At 44.7% G+C, this 15,885-nt stretch overlaps 1 protein-coding gene across 1 annotated transcript in view; it reads left to right on the top strand.

Annotated features, from left to right (window-relative positions):
* Window positions 1–14,479, top strand: part of CCDC158 (coiled-coil domain containing 158) — a 59,834-nt gene extending 45,355 nt beyond the window's left edge. Inside the window, exons 21-25 of the mRNA XM_075066377.1 lie at window positions 1,914–1,973; window positions 5,281–5,348; window positions 6,371–6,577; window positions 11,009–11,110; window positions 14,393–14,479. Coding sequence (XP_074922478.1) covers window positions 1,914–1,973; window positions 5,281–5,348; window positions 6,371–6,577; window positions 11,009–11,110; window positions 14,393–14,469 — 514 coding nt within the window. The 3' untranslated portion in view covers window positions 14,470–14,479. The remainder of the gene's footprint in view (window positions 1–1,913; window positions 1,974–5,280; window positions 5,349–6,370; window positions 6,578–11,008; window positions 11,111–14,392) is intronic.
* Window positions 14,480–15,885: the final 1,406 nt, after the last annotated feature.

Here is a 15,885-nt window from a genome sequence, read left to right as displayed (position 1 = left end):
CTAATGATAGAACAAGAAGCAATGGGCTTAAACTGCAGCAAGGGAGATTTAGGTTGGACATTAGGAAAAAGTTCCTAACTGTCAGGGTAGTTAAACACTGGAATAATTTGCCTAGGGAGGTTGTGGAATCTCCATCTCTAGAGATATTTAAGAATAGATTAGATAAATGTCTATCAGGGATGGTCTAAACAGTATTTGGTCCTGCCATAAGGGCAGGGGACTGGACTCGATGACCTCTCGAGGTCCCTTCCAGTCCTTGAGTCTATGAGTGTCCTTGGTAGGTTCTGGAAATTGACCCAGATGCGTGGTCCACAATCTAACCCTAAACTTCTGTGCAATAAGAACTTTACAGTGGCTGATATGTGAGACCAGATTGGGAAAAGGCAGGAATTCATACTATGGGAGCTGTAATCCATGGGAGTTATCGGATATCATTGGATGAAATACAATAGACTCAGCTGCACAGTACCTTTCTTTGCACGCTGTCTGGGCTGTGCCCTGCCCTGGCACTGGGGGCCCAGGCTCCCCATGTCGCCATGCCCCCACTCTCCATACAAAGCCCTGGCTGCAGGCAGGTTTGTGAGGCTGTAACCAGGGAAGGAAGCACTGGGAAATACCAAGTTCAGGGATGGAACCTATTAATAGTTTCCAAAGCAGCTATTGTGAAAAATTAGTCCATGCTGTGAACTTGCTGACAATGGGAAGGACAGTGGGTTCCATACTCTATCACTATCCACCCACAGAGCCCTGAGAGGTAGCTACAGGTGGAAAGAGGAAATACTAAGGGTGCCTGTAAGCAGTTGAACTCACCACCATTGCACTTCTGGCATCAGGTGAAGGACCTGTGGGGTCTTCACCTCTAGTGCCCCCAGCGGTCGCCTCTTTGGCCCTGCAGTGGCCTGATTCTGTCTGTGAGTCAGCTCTCCGACTAAGTCCTTTCTAGTCCAGACCCCTTCCAGGATGACAAAAGTATAACTAAAGTCCAAAAATGTCCCAGCATCAGAGATCCTGCTTCCCTCATTTGGGCTACTCCTCATCCCAGCCTTTAGGCTTAGTCCTCTGCCTCATCCTGGGCTCAGTAGTCTTATGTTGGGGTTGTACACTCTTCCTCGGGTTTTGAAGGTGGGCTCTAGCCCAGAGACCCCATATTAAACAGCCTCAACCTCAAAGCCCCTGGTGCTGCTTCCTTCTTCAGTCTGTTTCCCCAGGCTCCTCCCAGGCAGTGGATACTTCCTACCACCTCTCTCCTGGGTCCTCCCTAACTGAGTTCTCCTTCCTCCTTATCTAGTCTCTTCCTGACCCTTTCACAGCTGGGGTCACTAGGTTTAATTAAGTTGCCAAAACAAGACCAGGTGACAGATAGCTGCCAGGTCATTGGCATGGTTAAGCCCAACCCCCCCTGAAGGGTATGTCTACACTTTAGTAGGGAATATGCTTCCCAGGACAGGTGGGTAGACGTGGGAGTTCTGCTCAAACTAGCATACTAAAAACGGCAGTGTGGCCAGGGTGACACAGGTGATGGTTGGGTTACCTGCCCAAGTATGAACCCAGAAGGTCAGGTAGGTTTGGACTTGAGTGCCTAGCTCGAGCTGCTGTCCATGCCGCTGTGGCCACACTGCTGTTTTTAGCATGCTGTCTCAAGCGGGGATAGCTTCTCTGTCTATCCCCTTTGGGAAGCTCATCCCAGCTGCAGTATAGACCTAGACACAAAGGGCAGCCAATCTGCGACAGTCCCCCAACTTCCGTTATAACGTATAAATGTCTTGATGAATGCATATAACATTTTAGCAATTTTTCTTCATATCTGGATGTGTACTGCTGCGAACTGCTGCATCTTGGGAATGCTGGGTAATCTAGCTGTCCTGATGGTAATGCTTCATGGGTTTCTAACTGGCCTGTGTCTTTTCATACAGAGATACTGCCGTGAGAGACTCCGCTCCAGAAGGCAGCTTGGGGCAGGATACTTTCAGCAGGTCAGAAGTGATGCCACTTAACTGTGTGTAACCCCAACACCATCAGAGCATGCATGTTGATCTCACTATCTCTTTGTTATTTATTTTCTAGGACGTGAAGGATTTGTTAAATTGAGTTATTCCTGTGCTTTTCAATGCTGTATTATTTGTGAAGCACTGTCAGGATGCCTCTTAGAAAGAGCATAACAAATATGATCAGGCCAAATCAGTGTTGATTCACACCTGGTTCAACCCCACTAAAATCAGTGCCACCACACCAGGAATAAATGAGTCCCATTAAAGCCTGTGTGGAATTATGAAGTTGCTGCAATGATATTTAAATGATGATTGTTAGTGTGGACTAGTGGATCCTCATGTGATTCTGCTGTAGAAATAGGCCCCAAAAATGCTTGTTGTAGACTTAAAATGGCAGGCACTAATGACCTGAATTTCAGATATGCTACAAATCCCATTTAAATCAGTAGGAGCTCTGCATCTCTGAAAATCAGAGCATTAGTACGTTAGCACCAAGACACAGAAAGCCAGAAAACTGAGAGAATCCAGAAATCATGAACCAATTTCATATTTTCAGAAATCCATTTAGGGCCAGATTCTGATATCCCTCCTCATGTTAGGTGATACCTTACTCAACAAGTGGTCCCGTTGACTTAAAATGGGACTGTTTGCAGAGTAAAGTACTATTCAGCATGACATAGGACATTGGAATCTAGGCCTAAATCATAGCTGAGAGAAAAAACAATGAAGGAACTTTCCCTTCAAGTAACATTCTTAGATAATAATATCAGACAGCAAGGTTTCCAGACACTGTTGGAAGGTATGTGCCAGTCCTTCTTACCATACCATTTGCAAAACAAACCCTTTATTTTTCAGTTGACATTAGTAATACAGTAAATCAGTTCTCAATCTATACACTGAATCATCCTATGAAATGACCGATGCAATCATCTGCGTTCTTTGTTCTAATATTCACCATGCATTGCCACTGAATTAAAAATCTCAGTGCTGGTTTATAGGCTATGTTTTTATCTTTGTAAAGCCTTCCGGCCAGATTCATCAACCTATTTTCTGTGACAAAGCAGTAGTTTTTCCTCAATTTTTCCTTTTTTGATGCCATAAAATAACCTGTCTTTGTCAAAAGGTCAAGAGAAAATAACTAGCAGTAGGTTATTATTTGATAAAATGATCAGTGAATATAAATATGCATGAGTACAAAAAAATCCCAGCCGCTCTGTTGTTTTTAATGTGTGTATTGGAGTTGAACTGCGACATATCTATACTTCATGTAACCCCAACATCAGAGCATGCATATTGATCTCACTGTCTCAGAGCATGCTACCTGCCTTATTACTAGTGGGATAACATTTCTCAAACAAGGAAGAATCAAAAGCAGAAAAGCATACCTAGATGTGAACCTGAACAGTTCTATATCAAATACAGTGTGCCACAGACAGCCAGGAGTAAATCCAGGGCTGTTTCACCAGGAATGCACGTACCCATTGCGTATAGTAAATTTATCTTAAACAGAATGCTTGTCATTGCATAGAACATTCTGACATATGTTTGGAACAACCACCAGTGTTACGTTGTCCTTTCATAAAATGTTTGCCCTAATTAAAACAACTATTGCATGTACAATTTATACCAGGGGTAGGCAACCTATGGCACGCGTGCCAAAGGCGGCATGCAAGCTGATTTTCAGTGGCACTCACTCTGCCCGGGTCCTGGCCACCGGTCCGGGGGGCTCTGCATTTAATTTAATTTTAAATGAAACTTCTTAAACATTTTTAAAACCTTATTTACTTTACATACAACAATAGTTTAGTTATATATTATAGACTTATAAAAAGAGACTTTCTAAGAACATTAAAATGTATTACTGGCATGTGAAACCTTAAATCAGAGTGAATAAATAGGACTCGGCACACCACTTCTGAAAGGTTGCCGACCCCTGATTTATACACTAGCACTGTTAAATGGAAAAGGATTATCACTCAGCTGCTGCCAATAGCCAAAGCACTGAAGTAGCTAGTGCATAAATGTTGAAATAAGCTTTTCATGTCAATGTTTTGTTATGTTAGCATCATCACCTATTTATGTCCCTCTGCTGGAGTTATACTCCTTTAGCCTCTGTGCAATCCTCCCCACTTACAGCATGAATTCTACAGCAAGATTACTGCACAGCTCTGGTAATTGTATTTCCAATTGAGTTTAACCCAAAAGTCTGCAGTAAGACCCTGCTCCTGCAGTTTGTTTTGTGTGGGCAGACTCCCTGTACCCAGGCAAAGCTCCATCCAATCTAATGAAGCTCCATTGTAGACTGACCCCTCTCTTTGCCTGGTGCCACACTGACTTCAGCAGGGCCCTTGTGGGCACAGAAGCCAGTCCACGTGGAACCCGTTGCAAGATCAGCACCTTAGTCTTTACTCCATCCTTATGCAGGCAAAACTCTCCCTGGGAATTAAGATTGGAGTAAAACCTAAGCAAGGACTTCAAGGTTTAGCCCACTGTTTACTCTCTAGGTAGAGCCTGTGTGGTGTGTTTTCCTTACTATTCTATTGGTTTTGTGTCTGCTCTATGGACTGCATGCAATTATAAATGTTAACCGTTTTATATAAGGTACTACACCCAGTATTCTAACTATATGAACCAATACGAAAGTCAGAAATCCCCATATTGTACAAGAGCCTGATCCAGAGCCCACTGAAGTCAGTGGAAAAACTTAAATTGACCTCAGCTGGCGCTAAGCACTCAAATTGTGGTACTGACATAGCTAGGGGCATGCCGCTTTAAGCTGCAGTCAAGTCATCAGTAGAGACTCTTGGATACTATGTTTATGGAGGGCATGAAAATATCTAGATAGGGGCAGCTCACTGAATGTGGTACATTTTGACATCTCCCTGCACCGTAGGCATCCCCTCCTCTCCAGCCAACATCGCCCTCTGCTGGGCTACACTTTCTCACCCCCCAGCATTCCTCTGTGGGAAGAGAGGTTATGGCCATATTGCAGCTGTACAGCTTTCCCCAGTGATGGACTGACCTACACCCAGGCATGAGGCTGGACCATTAGCTTTAACATTGCATGAGAGTTAAATGCCTGAGCACAGGAATGCCGGAATGGTTCTTTCAGCCCTCCAAGTAAGCCCATTTGAACCCTGTATGCACCATTTACCTTTCACGTATGTGTATGAGAGTTCTAGAATGCATACAAACGCTTCACTTTCTCATTGTGAGGATTAGCTACTCCAGCGAAATCTCAGCCTGGCACGTTCAGGAGGGAATGCTAGTCTTGCCATTATTTTGCTTGCAGGGAGCCTTTAACTTTACATGTTTCGGATCTTGAGGACCAAACAGCTACCCTGTCCTTCACACCCACTGGTGAGTTTTCACTGGCTGCACTAAAGAATGCATGTTTCAAGTAGGCATGGCTTGGCACAGAGCAGAATTGTATAGAGACAGGAAACAAGTGTATTTTCATAGATAAGTTTTACAAGTGTCTCTTAGCAGGAGCTTTTTACAAAATCACTAAAGCACTTAACACAGTGCTTCATCATATGCATTTTATTGTTCATAGGTCAGCTCTCTTGAGAGTGATTTCGGCACATGTACTAAGAATTGAAAAGATGAGGAGGGCTTTCCGGTTAGCTGTTTTCCCAGTTTTCTAGAGCAATTTCAGCAAATTACTGTGTTTATTATGGTTTTCCCCATGAATATCTTCCACTTGACAAAATAAATTTCCATAACAGGTATTTGTTAAAAGTAGTGGGCTTACCTAGTTACAAAGCAACATTTTCAAACTTGGGTGCCTACATTTAGGCTTCTAATTCCATATTTAGGTAACTAAATCAGGGACCTGATTTTCAGAGGTGCTGAGTAATGGCACCTCTCATTGACTTCATTTGGAATAAGGGTTACTCAGCACCTCTTACACTCTGGTCATTTTTATTTAGATTCCCTCCGTATAAATTTTGGGCACCCAACTTTGAAAATATTGTCCTAAGCCGCCTCCTAAGTAGCTAGAAAGAAGGTAAAGCAAGAACTGGGTTGGTGAGCAACCTTGAAACTCCTGTCTGAATTGTTGAAAATCTGGTGCTTCTCCAAGGGTGCCAGAAACAAGTAGTCAGCAGAAATACACTTGGCCATACTCCTCTAGGGAAAAAGTACAAGCCATCTTCCAGTTGACAATCCATGCGTCAATACTGCATGTGACTTGCAAAGAAGTTATACTCTCTGTTCTTTTGGCTAGAGTGTAGGTGCTGCTCTGGCGGCTGCTGATGGAAAATGGGAAGGATCAAAGAATGCAATGCAGAGAACAGGGTTATGAAATGATTGCATAGCAGAACTCACATTAAGGGTAGAATATGAGCATTTATTCAAATTGTACTGTGTCGATTTTCTAGCAAGTCCATCCATCTTCACTGCCGCTCCTCGTTATGCCTCTTCCCCAAAGAAGTTCTCCCAGGAGGAGAGATACAAAGATAGGTCTCCAGTGCACTCACTGTTAACTGCTCCGCTAGATGACCTGAAGGCTGTCCCTAGTACCTCAGCAGATCACAAACCATCTTTGAAGAAGAGTAGCTCACCAGAAGCTACAACTGCCCGGAAAAGTAAGTATGGCCCCTTCTTCCAATCAAGAGGACTCTGCTGACTTTTTTCTCTCCCCAGTCACTACTGTAGTGAATTACAAACAACCAGCTAAATTCATCCCAACTGTAATTCTATAGAGACCAGTGGAGTTACACTACCATACACAGATGTTATGTTATGTGGTCCATGAGGGTAATGTTTTTAAATGTTCAGAAATATTTATTTTCATGTTTCCTTTTTAATATATAATTATTTAAATCAGGGGTGGGCAAACTTTTTGGCCCGAGAGCCACATCTGGGAATAAAAATTGTATGGTGGGCCACGAATGCTCAGAAAATTGGGGTTCGGGTGCAGGAGTGGGTGTGGGCTCTGGCTGGGGGTGCGGGCTCCATGGTGCAGCCAGAAATGAGGCATTCAGGGTGCAGAAGGGGGCTCCGGGCTGAGGCATGGGGTGCAGGAGTGCAGGCTCCAGCTGGGGGTGCAGGCTCTGGGGTGGGGCTGGGGATGAGAGGTTTGGGGTGCAGGAGGATGCTCTGGGCTGGGATTGAGGGGTTTGGAGGGTGGGAGGGGGATCAGGGCTGGGCCAGTGAGTTGGGGCATGGGGAGAGGTTCAGGGGTGTAGGCTCCGGGCAGCACTTATCGCAAGCGGCTCCTGGAAGCAGCGGCATGTCCCTTCTCCATCTCCTACGTGGAGGCAGGGTCAGGCAGCTCTGCACTCTGCTCTCTCTGCAGGCACCACCCGTGCAGCTCCCATTGGAGCGCCGCAGGGGGCCATTGGAGCATGTAGGAATTGGAGGGGGACCATGCCGCGGCTTCCAGGAGCCACATGCACCAGAGCAGGGCAAGCCCTGGACCCCGTCCCCTGACCCCATCCCCCAATTTAAATCCTCTCCTTTCACTCAATAAAAGTAGTGGTGATTCTCAAAATTACATTATTGGCCTTTTCTTTTTACACAGATGTCTCCTTCACTCCCAGTTCTTGTAAGTGTAATTCCATGATGCACATTTGTTCCAATGTATTTGATGTTCCATTTTAAAGCTGTGTTCTAGAGTTCACAAACCTGCTTGCCCTACTGAAATCCATCCCAGTTGTTACTGATTTTCCCACTTCACTCTGCATGCATTTAAAAGACAAAATACTTCCTCATTTAGGAAGTGCCGCATTGTGACCATCCATATTAAGACAAATATTTCTCCTCCTGTATTGTATACACTCTGATGTGTATCGCAGCAGCTGTGTAACAGTGATGATGATTAACACTATATACCAGTTTAGGATGGAAAGTGAAGAAAAATACTATATCCCATTAAAGCTGCACAAGAAGTTACCAGAACATTAACAAAACTGAAAGAAAACAATGAGGGTGAGATATTTCAAAAGTGTTCTGTGTTGGCCTAACCATTCAAGTCAATGCCCATTGATTTCAATGGCAACAGAGTTAGACCAACATTGTGTGCTTGTAAAAATGCTGCTCTGGCTGTATATACATATTGTATAAACTGTAAAGTGCTTCTAAAACTAAACTGGTACTTGACAATGCAGAACATAGAGAAGAGGAGATAAATGTATTTGAAAATCAACTACAGCATTAAAAATTCTAGAAGGCTCAACCTTCCCTTATTAAATCAGAACATACAATTTACAAAGGGCTAGAGTGTGAAGTCGTTACCCAATCAAAACTCCATATAAGAGATTTGCTGCCACATTCCTGGGAAGAAGGGAGTCACTGATCACTTGAAGAGGGGGAAAACAATACCGAAAAGGTAATTCAAACAAACAGGTGCCTTCTGTCCATCAGGCAGGGAACAGTTTGGGCAAATTCCTGTTGTTGCAGGTAGACAGGCTTAGTGCTTCCTCAGTAGGAGATAAGCAAACAGCTCTTCCTTGCAGGGAGGTGGGAAAATAAGGGGTCTCCTTTGATAAGTGTGTTGTCATTGGGCTATTTGGGTTTTTTTGAAAGCAGCCCTGGTTCTTCCTTTTGGCAATGAGATAAAAGGGAATGATTCTTCTTTCATCAGGGGAGCACACACACACACACACAAATTGACTCCTTGGTTGCAGGGCAGCCAGTTCCAAGTCATAGAGTTTAAGGCCCGAAGAGACCAGTTCATCTAATCTGACCTCAGGCCACCAACACCACCCAGCCACCCTCACCTTCCTCTTCACTGCAAGTCCTTTCTGTTCTTCCTAGTCCCAGGAGAAAGCACAGCATCTTCCAACCAGCCCAGAACATCTCATCTTTATCATCATCAGTTGTCATCAAGGCAAATCTCAAAGGGACATAGCCTCCTTACAGATCAAGCACCACCAGGACTGATGTCTAGCTAGGTCCTTTATGGCTACATCTTAACGGCCAGAACTGGAGGATTCTTTTCTCTAGGCCTGGAAGCTATGAGACAAAGCAGGCTCTTTTCTCCTATGCGGTGAAGGGGTTCAATCCCTCTTCTGTCTGGCAATAAGGATACATTCATTCCTTCACAATCCCATTATAGTCAGTGGGAATTTTGCCCAACTAAGGACTGAGCAAAAAGGCTTTCAGGATTTGGCCAAACGAATGGCTTGTAGAACAGATCTAAATCCTCCTGCCCAGAAATGACCCTAACTAGTTTGGAAAAGCATAGGTAGTTCCACCATGGAGCCCCCTACTAGTTAAACCAAAAACTTGTCAGTTGCCTTATCTGATTAAATAAAATGTGCAGTTACCTAATCTCGGTATTTGCAATACTCAGGATATTTGCTATGGTAAATATTGAGAAATGCCAAGGACTAGTGGAAATACTGATATAACCACATCTCTCTCATATGTATAAAATCTTAGGTAAAAGTAACTAACTTTTCCATCCCACCACTACGCTGGTAGAAGGGTGTGTATTTTAACACCAGTGTACCAGCCACCTGCCAGTGGCTCAGGTTGCCTCGAGTACTTTGTTAATCTAGTATCAAAAAGTCCCTAAAAAAGAGCCACCAGTGATAAATAGATCAAGACTAATCTTTGGAGTGATACCAAGCTACACGTTAGTTATTTCATTTGCTTCTTACTCTGTTTGTAATTCCCTTTAGAACCCTGACAATAGCATTTCCCACTCAGTTGTTTGTATCTTTTATAGTTGGCAAACCTCCGGCTTTTTCCTCTGTTTTCTCTAAGGAGCCCTAGCAAAAATAGCTGTGCTGGGCTCACATCCTTGCGCTCCTGCTGGTGGGCTGACTGGCTCTGCAGCAATGAAACACACCCAAGTGGGCTAACCCTGCAAGACTTTGCATGCTTATTGTTTGTTTAAAAACTAGGAGATAGGTGCACGTAAGCAGAAGGAAGTGCATATGACACTTCCACCCTCATTGCCAGGGACTGTTAGGCAAATGCAAGTCCATTTATCTACAGAACAGCACAAGGTTCCGCTACCAATGTGTCTTAACGCTGATGGGGCTTCTCAGCTCAGGAAGTAATTACGTGAAAGCGTAATGATGAATTTTGTGGGGTGAACATCTCTGCAGTTGCAATTGCACATAACCCACCAATTTATTTCACACAAACCATTAGACAGCCAGATGACATTGATGACTTTCAGTCACTGCCAGTCCTGGCTCAATTCAAACCTGTAACCTAGAGATGAAAAGTTCCACATTCCATGCTTTTTCTATGTAGCTGTGCGCCTATGTCTCTGCCCCACTCCAACCTACCTGTCCTTTTCCCACCTTATTTTAGAATCAGCAGCAGATATGAATGGTACAGCTCCTGACCAGAAGTGGTTTACTGCTGGTGCCAGCTGCAGAGTGAAACCAACTGTGATTGTGCAATTGTAAAGCATTGATTTGGATGTGCCATTATACCTGCTAAATTGGGCTAGTCCATAGTCCACCTCCTGATCAAACAATCCCAGACAGGCCAGCTACAAATTCATTTATTGCTGTTACAGCCTTACATTTGAACTCTATTTCTGACCATCAGTATTCAATCAATCAGAGGCAGTGTAGATGGAACAATGTACAGAGACTGAGGAGACCTAGCTTCTGTCCCCATGTCTGCTACTGGCTTCTTAGATGACCTTGGGCAAGTCACTTCACTTCTGTGTCTCAGTTTCCCCATCTATAAAATGGGGATAATGATACTGACCTCTTGTGTAAAGAGCACTCAGATCTCTAATGAAAAATGCTATGCACAAGTATTATTATTAACAAAGTACTTTTTCCTCCTTCCCACTCCATGCAACCACAGAGCATTTAAAAAATCTGGCTTGGTTGAAATAGAAATATGATTAATTGCAAAAACTGATGTTAATCTTGTCATCTCATTTATTTTATCTTTGATATTCCAAGTAGTCCTATTTGTTGGAAATCTTTATTTTAGAACTAATTTTAACTCTGTAATTTGAAGGTTCTTATATAAAAGACTAGTTAGCTCATGTATTTTTGTACCCCTAATAGTACAGTGACTAATCATTTTTTCAATAGCCTCTCAGCCTGTGGAAACCAGTGGGAGCACATGCAGGCAGCTACAGAACAAGATGGAAAACCTACAAAACCTGGTGGAAACGTTACAGATGAAAAACCAAGGTACTGAAATTTATTCTATTGAAATCACTAGTATTTCTTTTAAATGTACTGATCTCCACTGTCTCTTTGTGGTACATACCATAGCTCCGGCCACAGCTGTCCATTCCTGTCAGTTTTGATGTGTTCAATTTACTAATAGCCACTTCCACATTATCCAGCTCCTAGGAGAATAAACAGATTAACTCCACAATGTGCTGTACTCAGCCCCTTAACTCTAATGAGCTCTGAGGTCCTAAAGCTTTCAAACATGGCAGCTGTTCAGGGGTGCAGTCATGTGCTGCTGTGACCAACTAAATGGGATTTTTAAAAAGCTGTTGATACTCCATGGAAATTGAAAGCTGTTCTGTTTATAGAAGTCTTCATTAAAAAGAAAATCAGAGTTTACCAACAGTGACCACACGACCATAGCTGATCCTCCATAGCTATTGCTTATTCTAAAAAACAGGGAAATACTGCAGTCTCAACTCACCCACTGAGCACAGCTGACATATTAGGGCCTGATCCTGCTCACACTGAAAACAGCTAAATTCCTGTCAACTTCAGTGACTGCAGACTACTGGTGCTGGAATTCCTTTTGTCAGCAGCATTTTGTCTTACTCCACATTCCGATTATCTTCCCTTTCCCCTTCACTTCTGTGCTTATGGACCTGGAAAACAAATGCTTCCACACACCATATAATTCTTATGTGAAAGTCATGAATGATGGGAAACCAAGCAGGGAAAAGTTTGGGCCAGATTGTGTAACTAGTCATATCTCCATTGACTTCAACGGCCCTTCAGGATTTGCTCTCATTTAACTTCCACTTTATAAACCAGCACGTTTTCTGTAACCGTAATGTGTTATACAGCAGCTGTATAAAAGGCCTGGTTTACACTACACGTTTAAATCGATTTAATGGCCATTAAATCGATTTAACGCTGTACCCGTCCACACTACAACGCCCTTTACATCGATATAAAGGGCTCTTTAAATCAATTTCTGTACTCCACCCCGACGAGAGGAGTAGCGCTAAATTCGATATTAACAATTCGGATTACGGTTAGTGTGGACGGAAATCGACGTTATTGGCCTCCGGGCGGTATCCCAGAGTGCAACACTGACCGCTCTGGACAGCAATCTGAACTCGGATGCAGCGGGCAGGTAAACAGGAAAAGCCCCGCGAACTTTTGAATTACATTTCCTGCTTGCCCAGCGTGGAGCTCTGATCAGCACGGGTGGCGATGCAGTCTCAAATCCAAAAAGAGCTCCAGCATGGACCGTACGGGAGATACTAGATCTGATCGCTGTATGGGAGACAAATCTGTTGTATCAGAGCTCCGTTACAGAACACGAAATGCCAAAGCGTTTGAAAAAAAATCTCCAGGATACACAGCGCTGCGTGACAAGCGTAACGCGGAAGCCAGAGACTCAATGGACGCTCATGGAGGGGGGGGGGGTACTGAGGACTCCAGCTATCCCACAGTCCACAGCAGTCTCTGAAAAGTATTTGCATTCTTGGCTGAGCTCCCAATGTCTGTAGCTTCAAACACAGTGTCTGGCGTGGTTCAGGGAACAGCTCTCAGTTTCTTTCCCCCCCCACCACATGAAAGAAAAGGGAAAGAAATCATTCCTTGACTACTTTCAATGTCACCCTATGTGTACTGAATGCTGCTGGTAGACGCGATCTGCAGCAGTGAAGAGCAGTATCCGCTCCTCTCCCCCTCCCCGGTGGTAGACGGTACAATATGACTGATATCCGTCTCGCCATCAGCCCGTGAGTGCTCCTGGCTGCCCTGAGGTGAGGCTGGCCGGGGGGCCTGGGTAAAAATGGGAATGACTCCCAGTTAGATAGGTCCAGAACGGCTGGTAACCATCTTCATCATAGCAACTGGGGGCTGAACTTCATCAGCCCCCTCCCTTCCTGTGTAAAGAAAAGATTCTGTACTGCCTGGACTGTCATAGCCCCGGGAGGCTGCCTCCAAGTCTCTGTTTCTTTTTCCTGCATTCTTTATAACTTCATGACCCAAATGGGGGGGGACACTGCCACAGTAGCCCAAAGGTTTGGGGAGGAGGGAAGCAACGGGTGCGGTTGTTGAAGGGGCACCCCCCCTGTGAATACTGACACGGAGCAGCTGTGCTCTCTGATACACTGGTTCTCTAATACACTTGCCTCTTATTCTAGGCAGGACTGACTCTATTTTTTAGAAACCATAAGGGAGGGATTGACTCAGTCCCAAGTGAGTCAATCCCAATTTTGCTTTCAAAAATTTTCAGCCAGGGGCACTCATGATAGCAGCAGACAGTACAGAGAGGGAGAGATAACCGTCATCTCATTGCCAGTTTACTCCAGCAGTAGACGGTACAGAACGACCGGTAACCATCTCTGCTATCATTGCAAAAGCAAGTGAATGCTGCTGTGTAGCGCTGGAGTATCGCCTCTCTCTCCGCGGCATCCAGTACACATACGGTGCCGGAAAAAAAAAAGCTGAACGGGCTCCATGGTTGCCGGTGCTATGGCGTCTGCCAGGGCAATCCAGGAAAAACGGCGCGAAAGGATTGTCAGCTGATGTTTTCCCGGAGGAAGGAATGACTGACGACATTTACCCAGAACCCCCCACAGACAATTAAGATTCAACCCTGAATTCCAAGGGGCGGGGGAGACTGCGGGAACTATGGGATAGCTACAGAAGTGCTACCCACAATATAATGCAACGCTTCAGAAATCGACGTTAGCCTCGGAGCATGGACGCACAATGCCGAATTACTGTGCCTAGTGTGGCCGCATGAAATGGAATTTATAATATCAGTTTTATAAAACCGATTTTAGCAAATTCGATTTTATCCCATAGTGTAGACGTGGCCAAAGATACAGAACAAAAATAACCCCTCATATGCGCATTAGAACAAACTCCACCTTACAAACATTGGCCCAAAGTCACTTAAAAGTCAATCAATTGCAATACAACCCATACAAGTAACTTTGAAATCAATAGAGTTGTGCCCGTTTACTTTTTTACAGTAATGAATTCGGGCCATTGGGTCCAAATGAAACAGCTGTATAGTCAAGCCAAGGTAATAGCCATTTAGTATGAGGCCTATTTTGCAGTACTAAAACAGCCTACTAAAGTGGAAGCCACATTTGTTTTCTAAAGGGCATAGCAAACACAAAGCTTTGCCAGTGTAATGTGCTGGCTGGCTGTATGAACTGCAGCTGTCAAAACCTGAAGTTTGAGTTGTTTTCTGCTCAACATGATCTAGCAAGACACAGCATTCAAGTGATCTTTTCTCATTGCTATTTTCAGCAATGTCTTCGATGATCCGCTGTCAGGAAAAGAAGATTGAGAAAGTGAAGGAAAAGGAGAAAAAGCTAACAAAATAAAGAAACTCTGTATGGTTGTGATCATTCTAATGTATGTAGATTCAGCCCCATTAAATGTGATGCTTAAAATATGATACTGTTAAAGATTCATAATAAATGTTCATAGTTTTGTAATCAGTGTCTTGGACTAGAATACTAGCTGCAGTCTGCAGTTCTAAAAGAGCAGGAAGGAGAGAAGTAAACACAAGACATGGAGATAAAGGTATTGCATCTTTTGTTGGCATACACTGGGAATAGCCGCATACTCCAAGAGAGACAGCCAAGGGAGTTATGCTGGACATCTCAACAAGGCCCAACAGAGCCCACACACCTATCCGGGATCTGCCACCTGTTCAGTGACTCTTTAAAAATTGTTAGTCTTTAAATATTTTAGTGAGACTCCTTTTGTTAGCTGTCCACCTCTGAAAACAACCTGGAGTTACTTCTGTATGTAATGTTATTTTAAGAAGTTCTGCTAGCTCATGATATTCCATATTTCAGCGCTAGAGACAAATAATGCTGCCTGCCTCATAGACAAACTGGGAACTTCCCCTTTTCACTTGTATAAACTAGCCATTTTAGTTTCCCACCTACACCCACTCTTGGACCATACACCTGGCACTGGGGCAGAACTAAATGCATCTCATTCCAGTGTGACTTTTTGGGGGTGGAGGGGAATGGAATGGGGGCAGGGAGGAGGTCCTTTCTCAGTAGGAAGTAAAAAAGTTCTATAAGCTGGTAGGATTTGTTTAATACAGTAGGTATTTGAAGATGCCGTGCACTGGGATATTAGCAGTAGTCCCAGTGAATAGAGGGGCAGCAGCTTATATGGGCTCAAGGTGGTCAAGCACCAGGAATATTCAAGATTGAGGGCTTGCTCCACCAATTTTTGGAGCTGGGTTTCTCCCCTGCCCCTGCCTCGTAGCTTCTCTGCCTGAAAGAAAACAGCCAGTGTCTCTCTCCTTTGTTTGTGCTGCTTTTGCCTAAGGCAGCTTCTTGGAGCACTGGCGGAGGGGAAGAGGGAGAGAGGAGGGGGAAGGAGGCACACACATGCTTGGGAGCTCTCACCCCTGCCCCCACCCCGGCACCCAGGAGCAGCAGCAGGGGTGGGGAGGCCACACATGATGGCAGCCCCCCGTCCCGATACCTATCATAGGGGAGGCGAGTGGGCTTTCTGGACCTGAGAGAGTCCCTAGGAGCATTTGCAGTGACTGTGGTGCAGAGTGAGTGTGCTGGGGGGGGGGAGGGGTCCCTCCCCTGGAGCTTGCTGCTGCCAGTAAGGAAGGGGGAGAGTCCTCTCTCGCCCTAGCCCTGGGGCAGCCTGTCTGCATCCCAAGTTCCTTATCCCCAGCCCTGCCCCACCCCAGAGCCTGCGACCCCAGCACCCCAACCCTGAGCACCCTGCTGCACTGTGAACCCCTCATCCCCAGCCCTATC

This window comes from Chelonoidis abingdonii, chromosome 5 (genome assembly GCF_003597395.2).
Source record: "Chelonoidis abingdonii isolate Lonesome George chromosome 5, CheloAbing_2.0, whole genome shotgun sequence".
Taxonomy (NCBI): domain Eukaryota; kingdom Metazoa; phylum Chordata; order Testudines; family Testudinidae; genus Chelonoidis; species Chelonoidis abingdonii.
Note: the sequence above shows the minus strand (reverse complement) of the source record. Positions and strands in the feature narration are given on the sequence as shown.